The sequence below is a fragment of the Ochlerotatus camptorhynchus genome, unplaced genomic scaffold (assembly GCF_037179485.1).
Source record: "Ochlerotatus camptorhynchus isolate MF236.1 unplaced genomic scaffold, CSIRO-AGI_Acam_v1.1 ptg000767l, whole genome shotgun sequence".
Taxonomy (NCBI): Eukaryota; Metazoa; Arthropoda; class Insecta; order Diptera; family Culicidae; genus Ochlerotatus; species Ochlerotatus camptorhynchus.
Window position 1 is genome coordinate 252,718 of NW_027041234.1, and position 19,393 is coordinate 272,110.

General features: G+C 38.6%; 1 protein-coding gene across 1 annotated transcript in view; it reads left to right on the forward strand.

The window, feature by feature from the left end:
- Positions 1-623: 623 nt before the first annotated feature.
- The window catches only part of LOC135714936 (A disintegrin and metalloproteinase with thrombospondin motifs 12-like), a 124,635-nt gene continuing 105,865 nt past the window's right edge, over positions 624-19,393 (forward strand). Inside the window, exons 1-2 of the mRNA XM_065238339.1 lie at positions 624-1,601; positions 18,216-18,504. Of these exons, the coding sequence (XP_065094411.1) occupies positions 1,436-1,601; positions 18,216-18,504 (455 nt within the window). The 5' untranslated portion in view covers positions 624-1,435. The remainder of the gene's footprint in view (positions 1,602-18,215; positions 18,505-19,393) is intronic.

A 19,393-nucleotide genomic window follows, 5' to 3' on the forward strand; every position in this document is an offset into this window, starting at 1 on the left:
AGGGAACCAGTGGTGGATGGACAGCACCATCCACCACGCACTTTGAAGTACTCCCCATCTCCAGATTAAATGCACCATAGAAAGAAAAAAAATCGCCCCTCCTTAACAAGATCCCTGTGCACGCTAGTGGAACAGTTTAAAAGATTTTTGCATCTTTTACGATAGTTGTAGTTTCTCCGTTGGAGTAGAGCTTCTCTGAGGGCAAATATGGTGTCTGTAATAAACAGACAGTTTAGTGGAGAAAAGGTCGGTAAATAAGAACTTTCTTTATTATACAAAGGACTCGGGTTGATCACAGCTCTGTCTATCTGGCAGGGAACAGTACCCAGCCAATGCATGGAACCACCATTAATCTATTCAGCAGCAAGCGTTCCAAGCGGAACACAGTAAGTATATACTGCTATTTAATTTTTTTTTAAATGTTCCGCGTGCCCTTGCACACTCGGAGATCGAATTCTCCAACCAACCTGGCATCACTGCCCACTGACTTCTCTCCATTCACACATTCTCGTCACACATCTCTCACTGACCGCGCGATGCTCGCACGCCTCGCGATCGACCGCACTAGTTGGACGATCGCAATTCAGTTTACCGGAGCGAGCGGTACGATTCGGACGCGGTTTTTTCTTTTCCCCGATCGGTGGTTTCCTTCAACTCGTGGTTCTGTATGTATTTCCAAATAAAATAGTAGCAGTCTTATTCAAAACCAATCGTCTCCCGAAAGGAAGCTCATCTGCCAATCAGCACCCCATTGGATATCCCGTTGCAACTGCAAATTGCATCGGAAGCGCGTGTGCGGGGAATCTCGGGAAAGATGAGTGGATCGATCGATAATGGGTAGAAGTCTCCGCAGTGTGTGGCTTTTCGTTAGGACCTAAAGGGTGAGCTGTGTATTTTTTTTTTCCCCAAATGCGGAAAAGCACCAATTGGAGGAATCAACTTAAGAAGTGTTTTGCGACGCGTGCGCGTCAGTTAATGGTGATCGGTCGGCTACGGCGCTCTAATCCAGTTTTAAGTGGTTTTTGTTTGAAATCGACGGGAAGTGGTAGCTTAAGTGCGTTGCAAAAGTGAAAAGTGTGCGAATATATCAATGCCCGAAAAATAGCCGGGAGGGTAAAAAAAAAACCGAAACGAACACGATACAGTTTAGTGAGTCAGCATTATTGAATGGAAAAAAAATAGTGCGTGTTTGAAGAGCTTGAGCAGAAGGTAAACCTCCGATCAAATGGTTCGAACGGATGAAGCAATTGTGTTCCCCGAGTGCTGGGCGCTGAATGGTGAATGAAGCCGGGAGGAAAAAGCGAGAGGAATAAATTTCCGATGGTTATTTATTTTGCCCCGAAAGAGTGCTAATTTAAAGGAAATCAGATAGGTAGTATTTGTTTGTGACAAAAATTTGCGAGAAACTTAGAAGCTGTGCTGTCAGCTGACGTGCATGAATATTGTTTTGCAAGATTGGTGCAATTTTTCATGGAATATTTTGCATAGAAGACGAGAAATCATGAATGCCGGTGGAGCTCTGATACGGATAAGCTTTGTTATTTGGATTTGCATCACTTGTCGAGCGGTGTCCGTTGCGCGGGCAGACTCGGAACATCAAGGTGAGTGTGAAGCATGGGGACAGCGTAGAATAATTCCATCATTTCGGTGCCTTGACGAAGAAGGGTGAATGGATTAATATAAATTAGTCAGGGTATTGGTAAAATCTTTCTTAAGGGGAAATTATATTAAGGGAGCAAACCTAGCATTGAGGGCAAAAAAAGGAATTTTTTGATTTTTTTTTTCTCGGAAAATAAGCGACATATTTAAAATAAACATTCACACCTATTGTTCTTACATTCGTCTTGGAAAATCATTAAATAATGTGGCTCGTGGTGGTGTTTGTTCCCCAGGATGCCTCTCCCAGGAGGAGGCCTTTTTGAAACGAAGGTTCACACTGGCCACGCTCGCACGTGCAGAAATTATTAGAAAACAAAAAATTCAAAGGAGTTGCATTAACAATCAGTCAATTCAGGCGGCGATCGATGGATTTGAAAAAAAGAAGGCACTCAGTGCTGAAAAGGTGGCATTTTTCGACACTGTTTTGAATAGCATAATGGCCTTCTTTTCTTAACTATAATAACAGAGTCGGAAAGTACTAGTTTTCAGCACCCAGTGCCAAAAAGTTCTACATGTTTCGCTCAAGTCGACGTATTTTGCTCAAGTCATTGAATTTCGTTACAAATTTAGCTAATATAAAAATCTGCACATGTTTGTCACTGACAGAATTGTCACTGAAAATTGAAATGGTTTGAACATGAGTTTTCAAGATAATCGCGTTTAAAGTTTTAAGGTACATTCCTGGTATAATGGACATGGTTCAAAGTCGGAAAACTTCGTCAAATTTTTATCGGATAAACTTGAAATTTTTGGGAAAATAATCTTGAATATAAAAATTTGCGATTTATGCAACAAAAAAGAAAGATTTTTTTAAACTTTGAAAGTAGGCATGACCCATTAATGATTTTAGACTTAGCTATAGTTTAATGGTGAATGTGTGAGTGCGACGCAGTTTCAAAATTTAAATACTTGCATTCTGGTATTTCTTTAACATACGCTCAGCAACTCTAAACTTGGTTCAGGAAATTAATATTGTATTGAGTTGATCAGAGTCTTCATGACGCAAGGTTTTTCAATAATTGTAGACTTTTTTTTAGTGATGGGTCATTTTAGACTGAAAGTTAAATAATGTTGGAGTATAATTTATGCACCATTCCAAAACACCATAAACGGCGTTGGTGGTTGAGTGGTAAGCTTGACTGCTTTCTTACCCCAGTGGGTTTGGGTTCAATCCCATTCTAAAAATCTCACATCACTGGGAAGTAAAGCCGTCCTAGACAACCAGAAGTTGAATAGCAATGTACAGACAGTATCGTAGATTGCTACATTCGTAGATTGCTGAATCATTTTTCCATGAAACAGTACCATAAATTAAATTGGATTACATCGTTACGCTTTTCAAGTTGAATTTGTTATTGAAGAGTTAGGATCCAGGTGTACTGCTCACTTTTTCCTGAACAACATGGAGCCATTTACCAATAATTTTATTGATTTTTTTCTATTGTTGCAAATTCAAACTACATGGAACGTATTGTAGATCTAGTGTTATAACAATATTTCAAATTTACTTGTATGATATGCATATACAGATTTTGTTGTGACTGTATTTTATTTTATGGTAATTGTATGGTTATTCCTTTCGGGCATTCATTTACATAAATTTGCCTCTAACTTTTATCGTAGATAGAATTCCGCAAAAGTTCAGAGTAGAACTCTAAGAGAGTCTTGGCTAGATCTCCAAGTCAATTGTGTTCATAGTAGAATATATAAGTATCTCTGTGAAAAATCCCATGAAGATTGTGAAGAATGTGCCAGGTGAAAAAACCAAGAGATTCGAATTTTGAGAGTAAAATTCCAAAGAAATTCTTTGAAGACTTTAAAGGGGATGCCAAAGGTAATTCAAAGAGCATCTCAAAAATAATTTCTAGAAAATTTTGACGCAAGAGAGTTTTTCAAAAGAATTCAGAGGAGAACTCAAAGGTAATTCTGAGCAAAGTATTTTTATGGTGAGTTTCATTGGAATTCTAAAGAGAGTTCAATAGAATTTAAAACATAATTATAGATGGAAATTTCAGTGAATTCTAAGAAAGGAAAAAAACTTTTAAATTAGAAGAGAATCTTTGGAAGAATTTCATCTAGGGGCATTCCACTCTAAACTTAGTATAGCTAAGCAAACATCTCTTGTTGTACACAGAAAGTCCTTACTGATACCTAAGATACATCGCAGTAAATTCGATCTCTCGATGTGTTTTCCGTCGATCTTGTTTTCCGCACTGAGTACCAATGCTACCTTGAACCCTAGCTAACCGACCCATCAACTGATGGACCAAGGACCAACGGTTTAACGGGAAATAAGATGGGAAAAAAACAGGAAACTACTAATCGGGATTCACTGGTCATCATGGCGTGACCATTATGGGTCTGGATACAATCCCAGTCGAGGTTGTTGGAATTTTCCGAGGCTTTAAAATCTCTGGTCACGACTTCCCTAGGAAGGGAAGTAAGCCCACTCCGGTGGCAGAAACGTCAACCACCAACATTTTACTTTAAGCCAAAATGAAATACTAAGCAAATTATCTTACAACAACATTATGAAAAATGATTGTTTACAACTGAAAATTGAAAATTGCAGTGATCAACTTCACCTCAATGATCAACCCCCCTTCGAGTGATGCCTAATGCCAATGGTTGAAGACATGTCTTAATTTTGAAGACATTTAAAATCCCGCGAAGACTCATATTTTCCGCAGACATTTTGAAGACATTTCATGTTTTGAAAAGACATTTGAAGGCCTTGAACAAGGGCATAAGCTGCTTTCAAAAAACCGGGGGAAGAATCTCGAATGAAGTGATTAAAGTAAGAGAAAGCTGCTACGAAAGAACTTTTCAAAGACTCGGAGTCTTGGAAAGAAATGCTCCAAGACTGCAAATTTCTAAATTTCGTAAATTGTTTTAAATCTCTAATCTCAAAACTTTCCAGTGAGCTACAGTTTCGAAAATTTGTTGAGTTCAGTTTCTTTAAAATTATCGAAATGCAAGAACCGCAGAATGCTAAGAAGTCTTAGACATTTTATTTATTATTATGTATATTCATATTCATATAAAATATTTAAATTTTAAAGAAACAAACTTTTCCAAACGCTCATAATCTTAGTTTTTCTTAGTCAGTAGGAAGCTTTCACAGCATTTCTGAATTTAATTAAAATCATCTAAGGAATCCATCTTGCCAGGTAATACCCACATAATTTTCTTCAAAACACTCTGGAAAGTAGCTACAGAAATCCACTCTGCAATTTACTTTGAACTTCTTACAATTCTAGCAGAGTTCCTTAGTATATTCTCCAAAACTTCTGTGGAATTATTCCTTAAATTACATTTGAATTCTTCTCAGAAATTCCACAAAGTATGATTCGGAATTCTTATGGATTTCCACATTTAGTTTCCATAAAATTTTCATAGCGGTATTACGGGTAGCTTTCTTCCTGTAACCCTTCCCTCCGCTGCTCTCCAACTTGAAAAAATGCGGTGAAAACTGGTGAAGAATTCTTTACTCGATTGGTCAATATTTGTCACTTCACTTGGAGCAAAATCTTGGTCTGTAAGCACTCCAGGGTACAATGCCGCACATCCTGAAAGCGTTGACCGCTTTTTCAATTGCACTGCAGTAAGCCATCGCAAACAGTTCGGCCACTTGATATTGGGTGATGACTCGTCCAGGATGAAACACAAGTCAATGATTGCAAACTTCAGCATATTTGGTCTTCAGAGCCTGTAAAAAACAATAGCCTTTGTGGGGGTACAGTAGACAGTTGAGAACTGTTTCCAACGATTGATGTTGCTGTGATTGTTCAAAATGAGCAGGAACGGGTTAGCCTACATTAGCATTAGCATTAGGATTATTGACCGCCCACGGTTGCTACTCTGTTATTACCAGATCAGTTGCAATTACACAGAGAACCAACAGATGATGTTTGGGACTAACATTCATCCTCAATGTGTAAAAAACTGAAGATCTAATATTTAGCAATACCAGCGCCGGCCGTGTCCGAATGCAGGTCCAATAGGGAATGGGAAGGAATGTGTTGACGTGATACTCGCTGTGAAGGAAACCGAGAAATCCTCTGCGCTTCCACGAGAAATCGCTGGGATGTTGGATGTGGGGAAAGGTTTGCAGCAGCAGGGATCATTTTTGGTAAACTAATGTTGATTGTAGTGATTTATAATAGGCACACAAACACAAAAACGCTCGCATACACACGCACACACACGCACTCGTGAGTATAAACAGAATTTAAAATGATATTTAATTGAACTTTAACTTTATTTTAACTTAACTTTAACATAACTTCAACTTAACTTTAACTTAACTTTAACTTTACTTTAACTTAACTTCAACTTAACTTTAACTTAACTTTAACTTTACTTTAACTTAACTTTAACAAAACTTTAACTTAACTTAAACTTAACTTTAACTTAACTCTAACTTAACTTTAACTTAACTTTAACTTAACTTTAACTTACCTTTAACCTAACTTTAACGTAACTTTAACTTAACTTTAACTAAACTTTAACTTAACTTTAACTTAATTTTAACTAAACTTAAACTTAACTTTAACTTAACTTTAACTTAACTTTAACTTAACTTTAACTTAACTTTAACTTAACTTTAAAGTTAACTTAACTTTAACTTAACTTTAACTTAACTTTAACCTAACTTTAACTTAACTTTAACCTAACTTTAACTTTAACTTTAACTGACGAGGCTCGGTAGCTCAGTGGTTACCGTTTCTGCTTACTGAGCAGAAGGTCGGGAGTTCAATCCCAGGCCCGTCCCCTTCCTTGCAATTTTTCACTCTGCCTTATTCTATACCCACTAGATTTTAGTGAATACAAATTCTTCTTTAACACCGATCGCATCACTTACCACAGTGTGGGTCTTGATCTAAAAAATAGAAATTGGATGAGTGCGCGCGCGCGTGTGTGTGTGTGTGTGTGTTTGTGTATTATAATCGCTCTACCAAAAACGATCCCTGCGTGTGCGTGTACAACCTTTCCCCACATCCAACATCCCAGTGATTTCTCGTGGAAGCGCAGAGGATTTCTCGGTTTCCTTCACAGCGAGTACCACGTCAACACATTCCTTCCCATTCCCTAGTTGACCTGCATTCGGACACGGCCGGCGCTGGTATTGCTAAATATTAGATCTCCAGTTCTTACGCATTGAGGATGAATGTTAGTCCCAAACATCATCTGTTGGTTCTCTGTGTAATTGCAGCTGATCTGGTAATAACAGAGCAGCAACCGTGGGCGGTCAATCTGATTTTTGATTTTTTTTTCAACTTTAACTTTAACTTAACTTTAACTTAGCTTTAACTTAACTTTAACTTAACTTTAACTTAACTTTAACTTAACTTTAACTTAACTTTAACTTAACTTTAGCTTAACTTTAACTTAACTTTAACTTAACTTAACTTTAACTTAATTTTAACTTAACTTCAACTTAACTTTAACTTAACTTAACTTTAACTTTAATTTTACTTTAACTTTACTTTAACTTTACATTAACTTTACTTTAACTTTACATTAACTTTACATTAACTTTACTTTAACTTCTGTAGGCTAGTTCATCTCTAAGCTGAAAAAGTGAATATATATAATATAAATGCAAAATTCAATAATATAAATGAAATATTACAATATAATCCTAGAGGTGTTTCATCATCGAAGAGCTGAGAGCAAGCTTAAATAATTAAAATCCATACATGATTGAAAACTGAAAAAAAGTGTATTATTATTATGTAAGAGCAGGAACGGGTTAGCCTACACACTACGAAAAATTATGACATAACAATCAGGTGACCGAAACGAAAAATTTTCTCGTCACTTTTCAAATAGACTCTTCATCAACTTTATCTTTCGTAAATAACTCGTACTATGTTTTGAAAATATTCGGAAATATACAAAGAGATAGTCAATGAAAATAATCGATCAATATAGATAGGACCTACTAAAAAGTTACGCGATAATTCTATCAAATCGCCGAGTTGCGTATGTTTCGGTTTCGGAACACTTTATTTGTTTTGATTTGTTTTATTTTTTGCCATTTGGAGATGGATCACCCTAATAAAAATACCATATTCGAATGATAACCCAAATGATTGAACTATTCCACAAATGGTTTGGATGATACCCGGAACACGTCGTTAAGCAAAATAACCATAACAATTTTATAAGGGAGGCATCAACGTTCCTCGTAGGGTGGCAGCCTAAAAAGGTCACGCCACAGTTATCTTCGAAGTTCTTCTTCTAAGCCTCCATATTCCCCTGCGTAGACAATACCGTACTTTCCCGATTTTGTCAGCACCCGATGTTGTCTACCCCCGATTTTGTCAGCTTTTTCCCGATTTTGTCAGCCTAGAGATTTTGCTAAACTGATTCGTTTTTAAGCATGAATTCTCAAGCATTTCGCTCCAAATGACACTTAATTGTTTTGTCGCAACAATAACAGATCAAATAAACCTCAATTATTGCGACACTGTATCGAGTCCCTCCTGATTAAGGTTACTAGGTGGCGGATAGAGCTGGGATGGCTACAATACAAGCTATCAGTAGATACCCCATTCAAGAAGAAGGTTTCGTGATCGCCAAATTTAACGGAATATTCAAATGCAGTTGCTACGCACCCGATGTACGATGGAGCAGGTCCACGAGACGCTGCACAGTGGGCAAAAATTGACAAAACTGCGACTAAATTGAATATCTCGGCTGCCAAACGGTTTCAATCAACATGTTATACAATTATACATATTCTCAAAGAAAAAACCCCACACTATATTCCAAAATATTTATTCCAAGTTAAATACGCTTCACCATTTTTATAATGTGGCTACTTTATCGGTCAATCCAGATTATCCGGAGAACCAAGATATGGCCACTTTACCCCAAAATTTAAATTCTGTATTAAATTCGCTTTGATCTCATGATTCTGAACAAACATAGAAAAAAATGCAAGGTTCTAGGACATTTTTTAGAATGTGGCCACATTATCAGTCATTCCGGATCCTCCTTTAGGCCAGTAGAGTTTCCCTGAGGGCGTATATGGTGTCTTTACACCATATATACTTAGTACTATCAATGTCCAGTAATATACGTTAAGTAAAGTGTAAAATTGTCGATAGATAGTGGAATTTCCTACTTTACCGGGAACTCGGGTTGATCCCGGCCCTCTACCTCGGTACGCAAAAGTCTCCGGCCAATGAGACTGCCACCAACCGATTCAACAAAGTTTTTCCTTTGAGAATACGTATAACATGTTGACTGAAACGGTTTGGCAGCCGAGATATTCAATTTAGTCGTGGTTTTGTCAATTTTTGCCCACTGTGCGCTGGTTGGACTTACCGAAGAGCTGATCGGACGAAAACCGGTAGTCATCGGAGGAGACTTCAATGCCTAGGCAGTGAAGTGGGGAAACAGATGTACCAACGCAAGAGGGCACATTCTGCTGGAAGCTCTGGCGAAGCTGGAAATTAGGCTGTTTAATAAAGGAACCACCAGCACTTTTCGCAGAGATGGCCGGGAATCCAATATCGACGTTACTTTATGCGGACTGCAGTCCGTCGCTCGTGGAAAACATGAATTGAAGTGTGTCAAGGACATACCCATAGTGACCATCAGGCAGTCCAATATGGCATCGGCCAACGGAATCCTGTGGCAGTACAGATGACAAGAACTTGCGACCTGAAGTGGAAGACGAGTTGACAGAATCGTTAGGGAGAGCATGTGACACGACCATGCCGAGGAAACTGGAGCTAAATAACAGACGGCCTCCAGCTTACTGCAGCAACGAGGCAATCAGCACCCTCCGCGCTTGTTGTCTCAGAGAGCAAGAACAGAAGCAGACAGAGGAACGTAGAGGAATGTTCCGAGCACATAAACGAGAGATAAAGCACAGCAAGTCAAACTGTCGACTGGAGCTGGGTCGAGACGCTGCTGCCAACGACGCACACCGTGTCGTGATGACGAAGATCAGATGTCAAGTCATGCCCGCTGAAATGTGCTTAGAGAACCTTAAAGGTGTATTCAGATCTGAGCGATATTTCACGCGCGGAGAAAGATTTTGCGAAGGTACGAGAGGGAGAAAAGTACTAGTTGTCTAGTACACAAATTTTGCTCCGCTCCGCTCCGCTAATAAACGCTCAGATCTGAATACACCTTAAAGTCGTCGTGGAAGGACTTTTCTTGAAGCACGATCCAACGACCTGGCCACCTACATCGTACGGAGACGGAGAGGGAGATAACGACGCAGTCCGCATCGTGCTCTCTTGCCGTGCGGATCTATTTGCTTTTTGCTTAAGGAAGTGTTACTACTACCTAAAGCTACAACAAAATTAAACAGCACTCTTCAGTGCTCAACCTGTAAAAATTTTCTACCTTGTTCAACTCCTCTTATTCCTCTTCGATCCTTGTTTGGACCCTACCCGCGGTAATCCTTCTTGGATATCGATTTGGAAAATTCCTCTTCGATCCTTCAGATTCTTATAGTAATCTGCTTGGAAGTCGATTTGGATAAAAAAAATTACTGCCGCCATGGCGCCTAAACGCAAAAGAAAGGGGCAAACTCTTGACCCCCCTTCTGAAGAAATTAATTTGAGTAATCAATTTGATTTGCTCACGGATGATGAGAATGATCCATCATCCAAGAAAAATTCTAGTAAACTTTCCCGGCTTAATGCCAAGAAGGAAAAGATTCCCCCTATTGTGATAACCACTACCGATTTCCATGCTCTTCGCATGGAACTTTTGAACTTCGTGAAAGTTAAGTTTTCTCTACAAATTGGACGTCGGGGTGAATGCCGTGTATTGGCTGAAACCTTGGACGGATTTAAATGTCTTCTCAAGTATCTTACTGAGAAGAAGCACAAATTTTTTACTTACGACACCAAAACTGATCGTGTGTTCAAGGTTGTCATGAAAGGACTGCCCAGTGGTGAATCCCTGGATGAGATCAAAGATGAACTGGCAAAATTACTTGGAGTTGTGCCACTCCAAGTAATCAAAATGAAAATGAAATCCCGTCCTGGCGATTCGCGCAACGGGATTTCTAATGATTTTTATTTAGTTCACTTCAAGTCTAGTGAACTAAACAACCTTAAGGCCTTAGAAAAAGCTAGCCTTATGCTCCATGTCCGAGTGAAGTGGGAACACTTCAGGAAGACTGGAGGAAATTTCCAAAACCTCACTCAGTGCCGTAAGTGCCAGGGATGGGGTCACGGAACTAAAAATTGCTACATGCCAGCTAAATGCATGAATTGTGGTGATTCCTCTCACGCAAAGGACGACTGTCCTGTGAAGGAAGATCCTAAGAAATTTAAATGTTCAAATTGTGGTGAAAACCACAAATCCAATTTTTGGGAATGTAAGACTCGCAAAGCGATCCTACAATCTCGTTCTAACCGACAGGTAGGAAACGCTCCACGTTTCCGACCAGGTACAAATTCCTCTGCTGTTAACAGCGGTCAGCGAGGAACAAATTCTACATTCCTACCCGTAGGTACAAATATCACCCCTGCTTCAAATGTTTCATCTGTACCTACTCCCCTCGCTGCTAACAATGTTCAGCGAGTTAATGGAGCTACCTATGCTGCTATTGCAACGGGTAGAAATCAAAATACTAACCAACGTTCTAACGGAAATTTTGACAATTTTGACTTAGGATGCTCCTAAAATGGAATTTTTACAGAATTCATTAATTGACATGATTTCTGATATGCTTAAATCTAACTCCATGTTTGATGCTATTCAAACTGGAGTAAAATTTGCTAATAATATTGTCATGATTTTAAAATTCACTAATGGATTTTAAAGCATTAAACATTTTAAATTGGAATGCTCGATCTCTTAAAGATAATGAATACGAGCTATTTAATTTTTTGAGAGTTCATAACGTGCATATTGCCGTTATAACTGAAACGTTCCTTAAACCTGACCATAAGGTTAAGAAGGACGCAAATTACTTGATTTATAGAAATGATCGTCTTGATGGACCCTGTGGTGGCGTTGCCATCATTATTCATAGACGAATCAAGCATAAAATTCTTTCTTCATTTGAAACCAAAGTTTTTGAAACTTTGGGAGTTTCTGTTGAAACAAAATTTGGACAACTTACGTTTATAGCTGCCTATTTGCCATTCCAATGCGTAGGCCAGCAAAAGAATTTTCTCAAGGGTGACCTCCAAAAACTTACCCGTCATAGGTCTAAATTCTTCATTATTGGTGATTTTAATGCAAAACACCGCTCATGGAATAATGCTCAAAGCAATTCCAATGGTAATATTCTGTTTGATGATTGTTCTGCAGGTTATTACACTATTCAATATCCAAACAGTCCAACATGCTTTTCTTCTGCAAGAAATCCCTCAACTATTGATTTGGTCTTAACTGATTGATGTCATCTTTGTAGCCAATTGGTTACCCATGCTGACTTCGGTTCTGATCACCTTCCAGTAACTTTTGAAATATCCCAAGAAATAATTTCTAATCCCAACAGCTTTACTTTCAATTACCATAGGGCTGATTGGGAGCAATATCGAACATTTATGAAATATAACTTCGATCCAAACATTCCTTTGCAAACCAAAGATGAAATTAATTATGCTCTTGAATCTCTGACTACTTCTATAGTTGCAGCAAGAGCTGCCTCAGTACCAAAATGCGAGGTTAAATTTGATTCAACTATAATAGACGATGATCTTCAGCTCTTGATCCGTCTTAAAAATGTCCGTAGGAGACAATATCAAAGAACACGCGATCCTGCCATGAAAGTTATCTGGCGGGATTTGCAAAAACAAATTAAAAAAACGATTCTCTGCCCTGAGGAACAAAACTTTTGAAAATAATGTTTCTAAATTAGACCCGAGTTCCAAACCCTTTTGGAAACTCACAAAAATTTTGAAAAAACCTCAAAAGCCAATTCCAGCGCTTAAAGAAGGTGGTAAAATTTTGATCACAAATTTGGAAAAAGCTCAGAAACTTGCTAAGCAATTCGAGAGTTCCCATAATTTCAGTTTGGGTCTTACTAGTCCTATTGAGAATCAGGTTGCTCGGGATTTTCTGAATATTTTCTCTCGGGAAAATATTTTTGATGATTCCTGGGGGACTGATTTGGACGAAGTAAGGTCTATAACTAAAAAAATTCAAAATATGAAAGCTCCAGGTGATGATGGAATTTTCTATATCCTCATCAAAAAACTCCCAGAGAGTACCTTGTCTTTCCTGGTAAAATTATTTAACAGATGTTTCCATTTAGCATACTTTCCTGATAAATGGAAAAATGCAAAAGTTGTTCCAGTTTTGAAGCCGGATAAAAATCCAGCTGAAGCTTCTAGCTACCGTCCTATAAGTTTGCTTTCTTCAATAAGTAAACTTTTTGAAAAAATAATTTTGAATAGAATGATGCTTCACATCAATACGAACTCAATTTTTGCAGATGAGCAGTTTGGATTTCGCCATGGGCATTCAACTACTCATCAACTCTTGAGAGTTACCAATTTAATTCGTTCAAACAAATCTGAAGGCCACTCAACTGGAGTTGCTCTTCTAGACATAGAAAAAGCATTCGACAGTGTTTGGCATGAAGGTTTGATTGCTAAATTGAAAAAGTTTAATTTTCCACTTTACATTATGAAATTAGTTCAAAATTATTTAACTGACAGAACTCTGCAGATAAATTATCAAAATTCCAAATCTAATCGACTACCTGTTAGAGCAGGAGTTCCTCAGGGTAGCATTCTTGGGCCTATATTGTATAACATTTTCACTTCGGACCTCCCTGATTTGCCTCAGGGTTGCCACAAATCTTTGTTCGCTGATGACACAGGCATTTCCGCTAAAGGAAGAAGTCTTCGTGTTATTTGCAGCAGACTTCAGAAAAGTTTAGATATTTTCTCTTCTTATTTACAAAAATGGAAGATTTCTTCCAACGCTTCCAAAACTCAACTTATAATATTTCCACATAAGCCCAGGGCTTCCTTTTTGAAACCTAGTAGTAGTCACATAGTCACTATGAACGGAGCTCCAATTTCCTGGTCAAACCAAGTGAAATATCTTGGATTAATACTTGACCATAAATTAACTTTTAAAGATCACATTGAGGGCATTCAAGCCAAATGTAACAAATATATAAAATGTTTGTATCCTCTTATACACAGGAAATCCAAACTTTGCCTGACGAATAACCTGTGCCAATATGGTCTAGTTGTTGCACTACCACTACTTGCCAATATGGTCTAGTTGTTGCACTACCAGGAAAAAAGCACTTCAAAGGATTCAGAACAAAATTCTGAAGATGATTTTGAAGTTGCCTCCCTGGTACAGTACTACCGAAGTACATAGAATTTCGAATGTTGAGCACAAATGTCCAACAAAATAATTAATAATTTCCGGCAAAAATCGTTACAATCCTCAATTGCAACGATTAATTCCCTTTATACTTAGATAAGATTTAGTTTTAGTTATTTAGTTTTAAGCTATCAATTGTTATACTGACATGCAGGTTTAAAAAACCTGTTTAAAATACTGAATTGCCAAGACAGGAACAATGTAAAAACACTTAGATATATATCATAACAATTAAGGCTGGTAAGTTACCGTAGTATCTGGAGCACCTAGGTTAAAAATGAAATGTAATTTATTTTGAATTTGGAACAAATAAAGAGTTAAAAATAAATTAAAAAAAAAAGAGATAACGACGCAGTCACCAACGAGCAACTCGTGGCAGTGCCTGCTGGATACACCCGGAAAACTCTTAGAGAGGATCATCCTAAACAGGCTGACGAAATGCACGGAGAGTTAGCAAGGATTGTCGGAGAGGCAGTTCGGATTTCGAAAAAGAAAAGCAAAAGTGGAAGCAATTCGGACAGATTTTGAGAGAGTCGAGAAGGCATCGAAACAGAAGTGGAGAGGAAATCGATATTACGCTGTGATAACGATCGACGGCAAGAATGTGTTCAACAGCTCCAGCTGGGAGGCCGACGCTACTGCCAGAACCGGGTTTTGATATACGAGCCAAATATGGGACAGAGATCGATTAGGATCACGGTGGGAATCCCACAAGGGTCCACCCTTGGTTCAACGCTCTAGAACGTGATTTAAAACGGCGGTCTAACGCTGAAGCCACCCAAACGAGCTGAGATCGTTGGGTTGACGTCGTCTTACGGTAAGGCAAGATGCTGGAATAGATGGAAATGTTGGCGACCGAGGCGGTCGACATGATTGGAAACCTTATGCATGAAACGAAGCTGCAAATAGCTCACAACAAAAGCGAGGTGGTATTGATCAGTAACTTTAAAGCGCTGCAGCGATCAGAAATTGCCGTTGGGGAGCACGCAATAAACTAGAAGTGCGTGTTGAAATGTCTGGGAGTGGCTTCAATACCCACCTAGAATACGCCTACGAGAAGGCAGCGAAGGCCATCATACCGAACATCTCAGGATGGCTCCTGGCCAGGCATGGAAAATCATCTGCATTCTTTTCATACATTCCTTTACATTCATTTACCTCTAACTTTTTTCATCAACAGCATTCGGCAAAACAATGTAAAGAACTTTTGTAGGTTTTGTAATTAGCTACAACTTTTGCTCATAACTCAAATCTGTATCTCTTATGCATCACAAACTAGAGCGGGCTGAACATGTTACTGTTTTTCAGTGAATGTAAAATACATTCACTGAAAAACAATAGTGACTTCTGTTCACTCTGGTTCGTCATGCATAAGAGATACGAATTTGACTAGTTGACAAAAGTTGTAGCTAATATCACAACCAACAAAAGCTCTCTACATTACCTTGCAGAATGCTGTTGAAGAAAAAAGTTAGACGCAAATGAATGTAAATGAATGCACGAAATGAATGCAAATGATTTTCCATGCCTGCTCCTGGCTAGTGTTGATACTGAGACATGGAGGTTCAGCCTTGGTTGCAGTGCTGAAAACCAAGCGGAATTTAGGAAAACCGTACAGTACGTACCGGCTCAACAAACCGTACGCTAACTTTTCGAGGCATTTGGTGTACCCTTTGCTATAAGAATATTAAACATTTATCAGTAATTCCATTAATAGTGGATAAATAATGGTTAAACTTAGTTTCAAAATCATTTTGATGGTTAAAATATTCAAAGAGAAGATTTCCCGATTTTGTCAGCCTAAAATTTCAGATGGGGTTGACAAAAACGGGAAAGTACTGTAGTCCATTAAAATTATTTGGAAATTTGTATGAACTGGAAACACACGGGGTACTCCATAAGGAGGAGTACATGGGTCAAAATTAAGTCCTCCCGTTTTTGAATACATTTCCAAGACATTTTTAATGGATTTATCATTCAGAGGTAAAAAATATATTCTAAACGCCAAAAAAACATTTTTCCCCAGTGAACATTTAACCCCAGAAGCCTTTACATTGCCTGGTGGTCCACTGGGTTTGTTTCTATAATGGGTGGGTCGTTTTTTGGAAGCGATCCTGGCCAAGATAACGTATTCCGTGCTGAAGGCATACCATCATGCACCGGCGAGAAACCGTGAAGCTTATGATAAAGTGCAGTTAAAAGAAGAGTTTCAAAGAGTTGGGGGCACTACCCAGTCACTTTTGACGTAAGATAACGTCTTTCATCAACATATTGGGGATGCAATTTCAAAAAACCAAAATCGACCGCGTTACGAAAAGCTGTCAGGTTTTGACCACTTATAACTCTGTCAATAGCGGATGGATTTTAATTCTAAACAAGCCAATCGATTGGAAATTTTTCTACAAATCTGCTTTAATAAACAATTTATCAATTTTCAATAGGTCACTATTGAAAATTACACAAATGTCCAACTGTTGCAATGGTGAGCAAAATTATAATCGATTGCCAACAAAAAGCGCTTTCCCTAACACAGATTTCAAAATAGAATTCCATCTGGTGTTGCCAAATGGTGCTTATTCAATCACCGTGTGTGGTGGTGTCCGGTGGTGGTATCCGGTCGGTCGGTCGAATAACTCGCGAATGGAAACTTTAGCAAGAAATTCCTCCAATTAATTTCTACTTTCTTGATTATCTATTGAATAAACCAAAAATTCCGTGCTTTTTTGGGCGTTTGGTTTCCATGATGGGAAGAGTGGTTTTTCTAACACAGTCGTCGAGTGTTGGATACCGAGCACGTAATCGTAATGTCTTGGATACAACCTTTACTTTTATTGATGGAGTATTTTTTTTTCGAACAACTGAGCTCAAATAGTATAATGTACCACAACTCTGTTTAATTTATCGAATTGCAATTCCATGTTGTAAAAATTACTTGTGATGTTTAAAACATCTTTAATTCATCCAATGAATGATCAACAAACCTTCTTTTTTCTGTTGATTTGTTTTCCGTCGATCTTGTTTTCCGTGCTGAGAACCAATGCTACCGACGCCAGGGAGACAGCTTCCACACCTCGACCCTACCTATTGACCCATCAACTCATGAACCGGGGACCAACGGCTTTACTTCCCATCCGAAGGAAGGCGTGATCAGAGTTGTTATACCTCAGAACATCCCGGTGGCGCTGAATAGGATTGAACCCAGGCCTGCTGGGGTGAGAGGTAATCACGCTTACCACTACATAACCGGCGCCACTGATCAACAAACCTTAACAACACGATATTCTATCCCAAGGGAAACAAACATTATTCGAAGATTTAACCAAATCAAATTAAAAATATATATAAAACATATGACTATCACTATGACACAAACAGTAAAAAATAACACCACAACAAATACCTCACAGAAAGATTCCCATGTTCCGCTGAATTACCAATCAATCGCTCCAAGTCGTACACCAGAAAAAATAAATCATTTATCACTCGTTCCAACTCTACTCCACAAATCCATTAAACCAGAATCTGCTCTTCCCAGATGGTCTGCTGGCCTGTCGCATGCTATCGAGCTTATCTTTCTTCAGCCGGTATTTCCGATTGACCGTTCACATGTGTCAAAACCGTATACACAGCCGTATAATAGAGTTGTCAATCGACGAGTGACACTGATGCGATATTCGTGAGGACCGGATTAAACATCGTCAATCGAGCGACTGCAACGGGCGGCGCGGCGCAGCAGTAAGCATGATTCACGAACCAATGAATCGTCGGCTTAGCGTCTCCGATCATGCCTTTCGCGTTTCCATCCAGCATCGATCAATAGGGAAGAGACGGGAACTGCTTTTGTTAGGAGCATCGGAAAAAGCGCTTAATTTATCACGAGATTAACTCTTCTCTAGGAAGATCATCCGTTGCAATTTATGTGCATCACACAACGATGTCAACCGATTTATTTTATTGACAGATAAAACAACGCTTCTCAGTTTTCCACTTTATTGGCTCAGCCTATTCAGAAACCGCAACCAGCAGGCGCCTCTCGATGAATCGGTGCTAATTTACACCGACAGTTGACAAACCGCCTTGCAGGGCGGAAAAAGAAAAAAGCAAACATTCTACCCTCCATCATCCATCGTTTCACAGTCAATATCCATTCGCTATTTGTTCCGCAGAGAATTGGCTGGTCGTACACTTATAATGAGCTCTTTTCTTCTTTGTGTCCACAGGTTTATTTACACACCACCTGGAGAATGCACAGCTGATTGTACCCCGAAAGGTAAACCACCGAGGAGAGCTAATCTCACACCGGTTAACACATCATCATCATCATCAACAACATCATAATGGGCAACATGGGCGAAGAGAAACAGAGTTCTCGCATGACGATGACGACGTGCAAAGTGATCACCTCCAACGGATACGACGCAGCAGCAGTAGTCCGGTGAACGACGGAGGAGATGGGAAATTGCACTATCACATCGATTTGGACGATCAGACGTTGCACTTGGAACTGGAGTGAGTATCAGATGGATAACGGTGGAATACCGCAATGTTTTTATAGATTTTCTTATTGTATTTTGCATCTAAAACTGGGCTTTGCAAAATTGCGGAGTCGTCAATAAAAGTTCGTTTTTAGGTTGTATCGTCTTGGTGTCCTCAGTGCACTTATTCCCTATTAACCAAGCAATAAGTGCACGGAAGACACCAAAATGATTGAACGTAAAAGCGCACTTTTTTATGCGTTTCAGAAATTTTCGTTGCACTTATAATGTGCGTAATGCGCTTCATAATTGCTTGGGGTATAAAGCATCTTAAATTAAAGTTTTACAAATCAGAGCTATAAACATTTGAAAACTTAAATTTAATTAATCCATGTATCCAAGCGCGTTGCTTTTCCGTTAAATTAACCCATACGTGTTTATATAGTAGAAGAAGGTTAGTGACGGGCACACGAACGGTTATACACTCTTTTAAACACTTTCTAATGGAAGTTTTAATAGAAGGTTTTAAAACAATCTTCTGAAATAAGCTTCTATTAAAAAAAAATAGTATAAGCTCCTACGATAAGCTTCTCAAATATTTTTTCTAAAGAAGCAATTAGCTGGGCATCGTCACAAAAATTAAAAATTGTAAATTAGAACACATCAATTAAACTGATTTAAAAATGGGGGACGGCCCCGGCGTAGTGGTTAACATCCATACCCCAGGTTGCAAATACTCGTTTCAGCTAAAACAATGTTTTTTCTTTATATTATGAAATAATTAGATGCCATGATCATATTTTGAATTGGTAGGATGCAAGAAGAGGTTGCAAAGAATGTGTTTGACATATTAAACCTGTATATTTCCCTTCATGAGAGTGACAATCAGCGATTTTTCACACACTCACTCACTCACTCAGCGA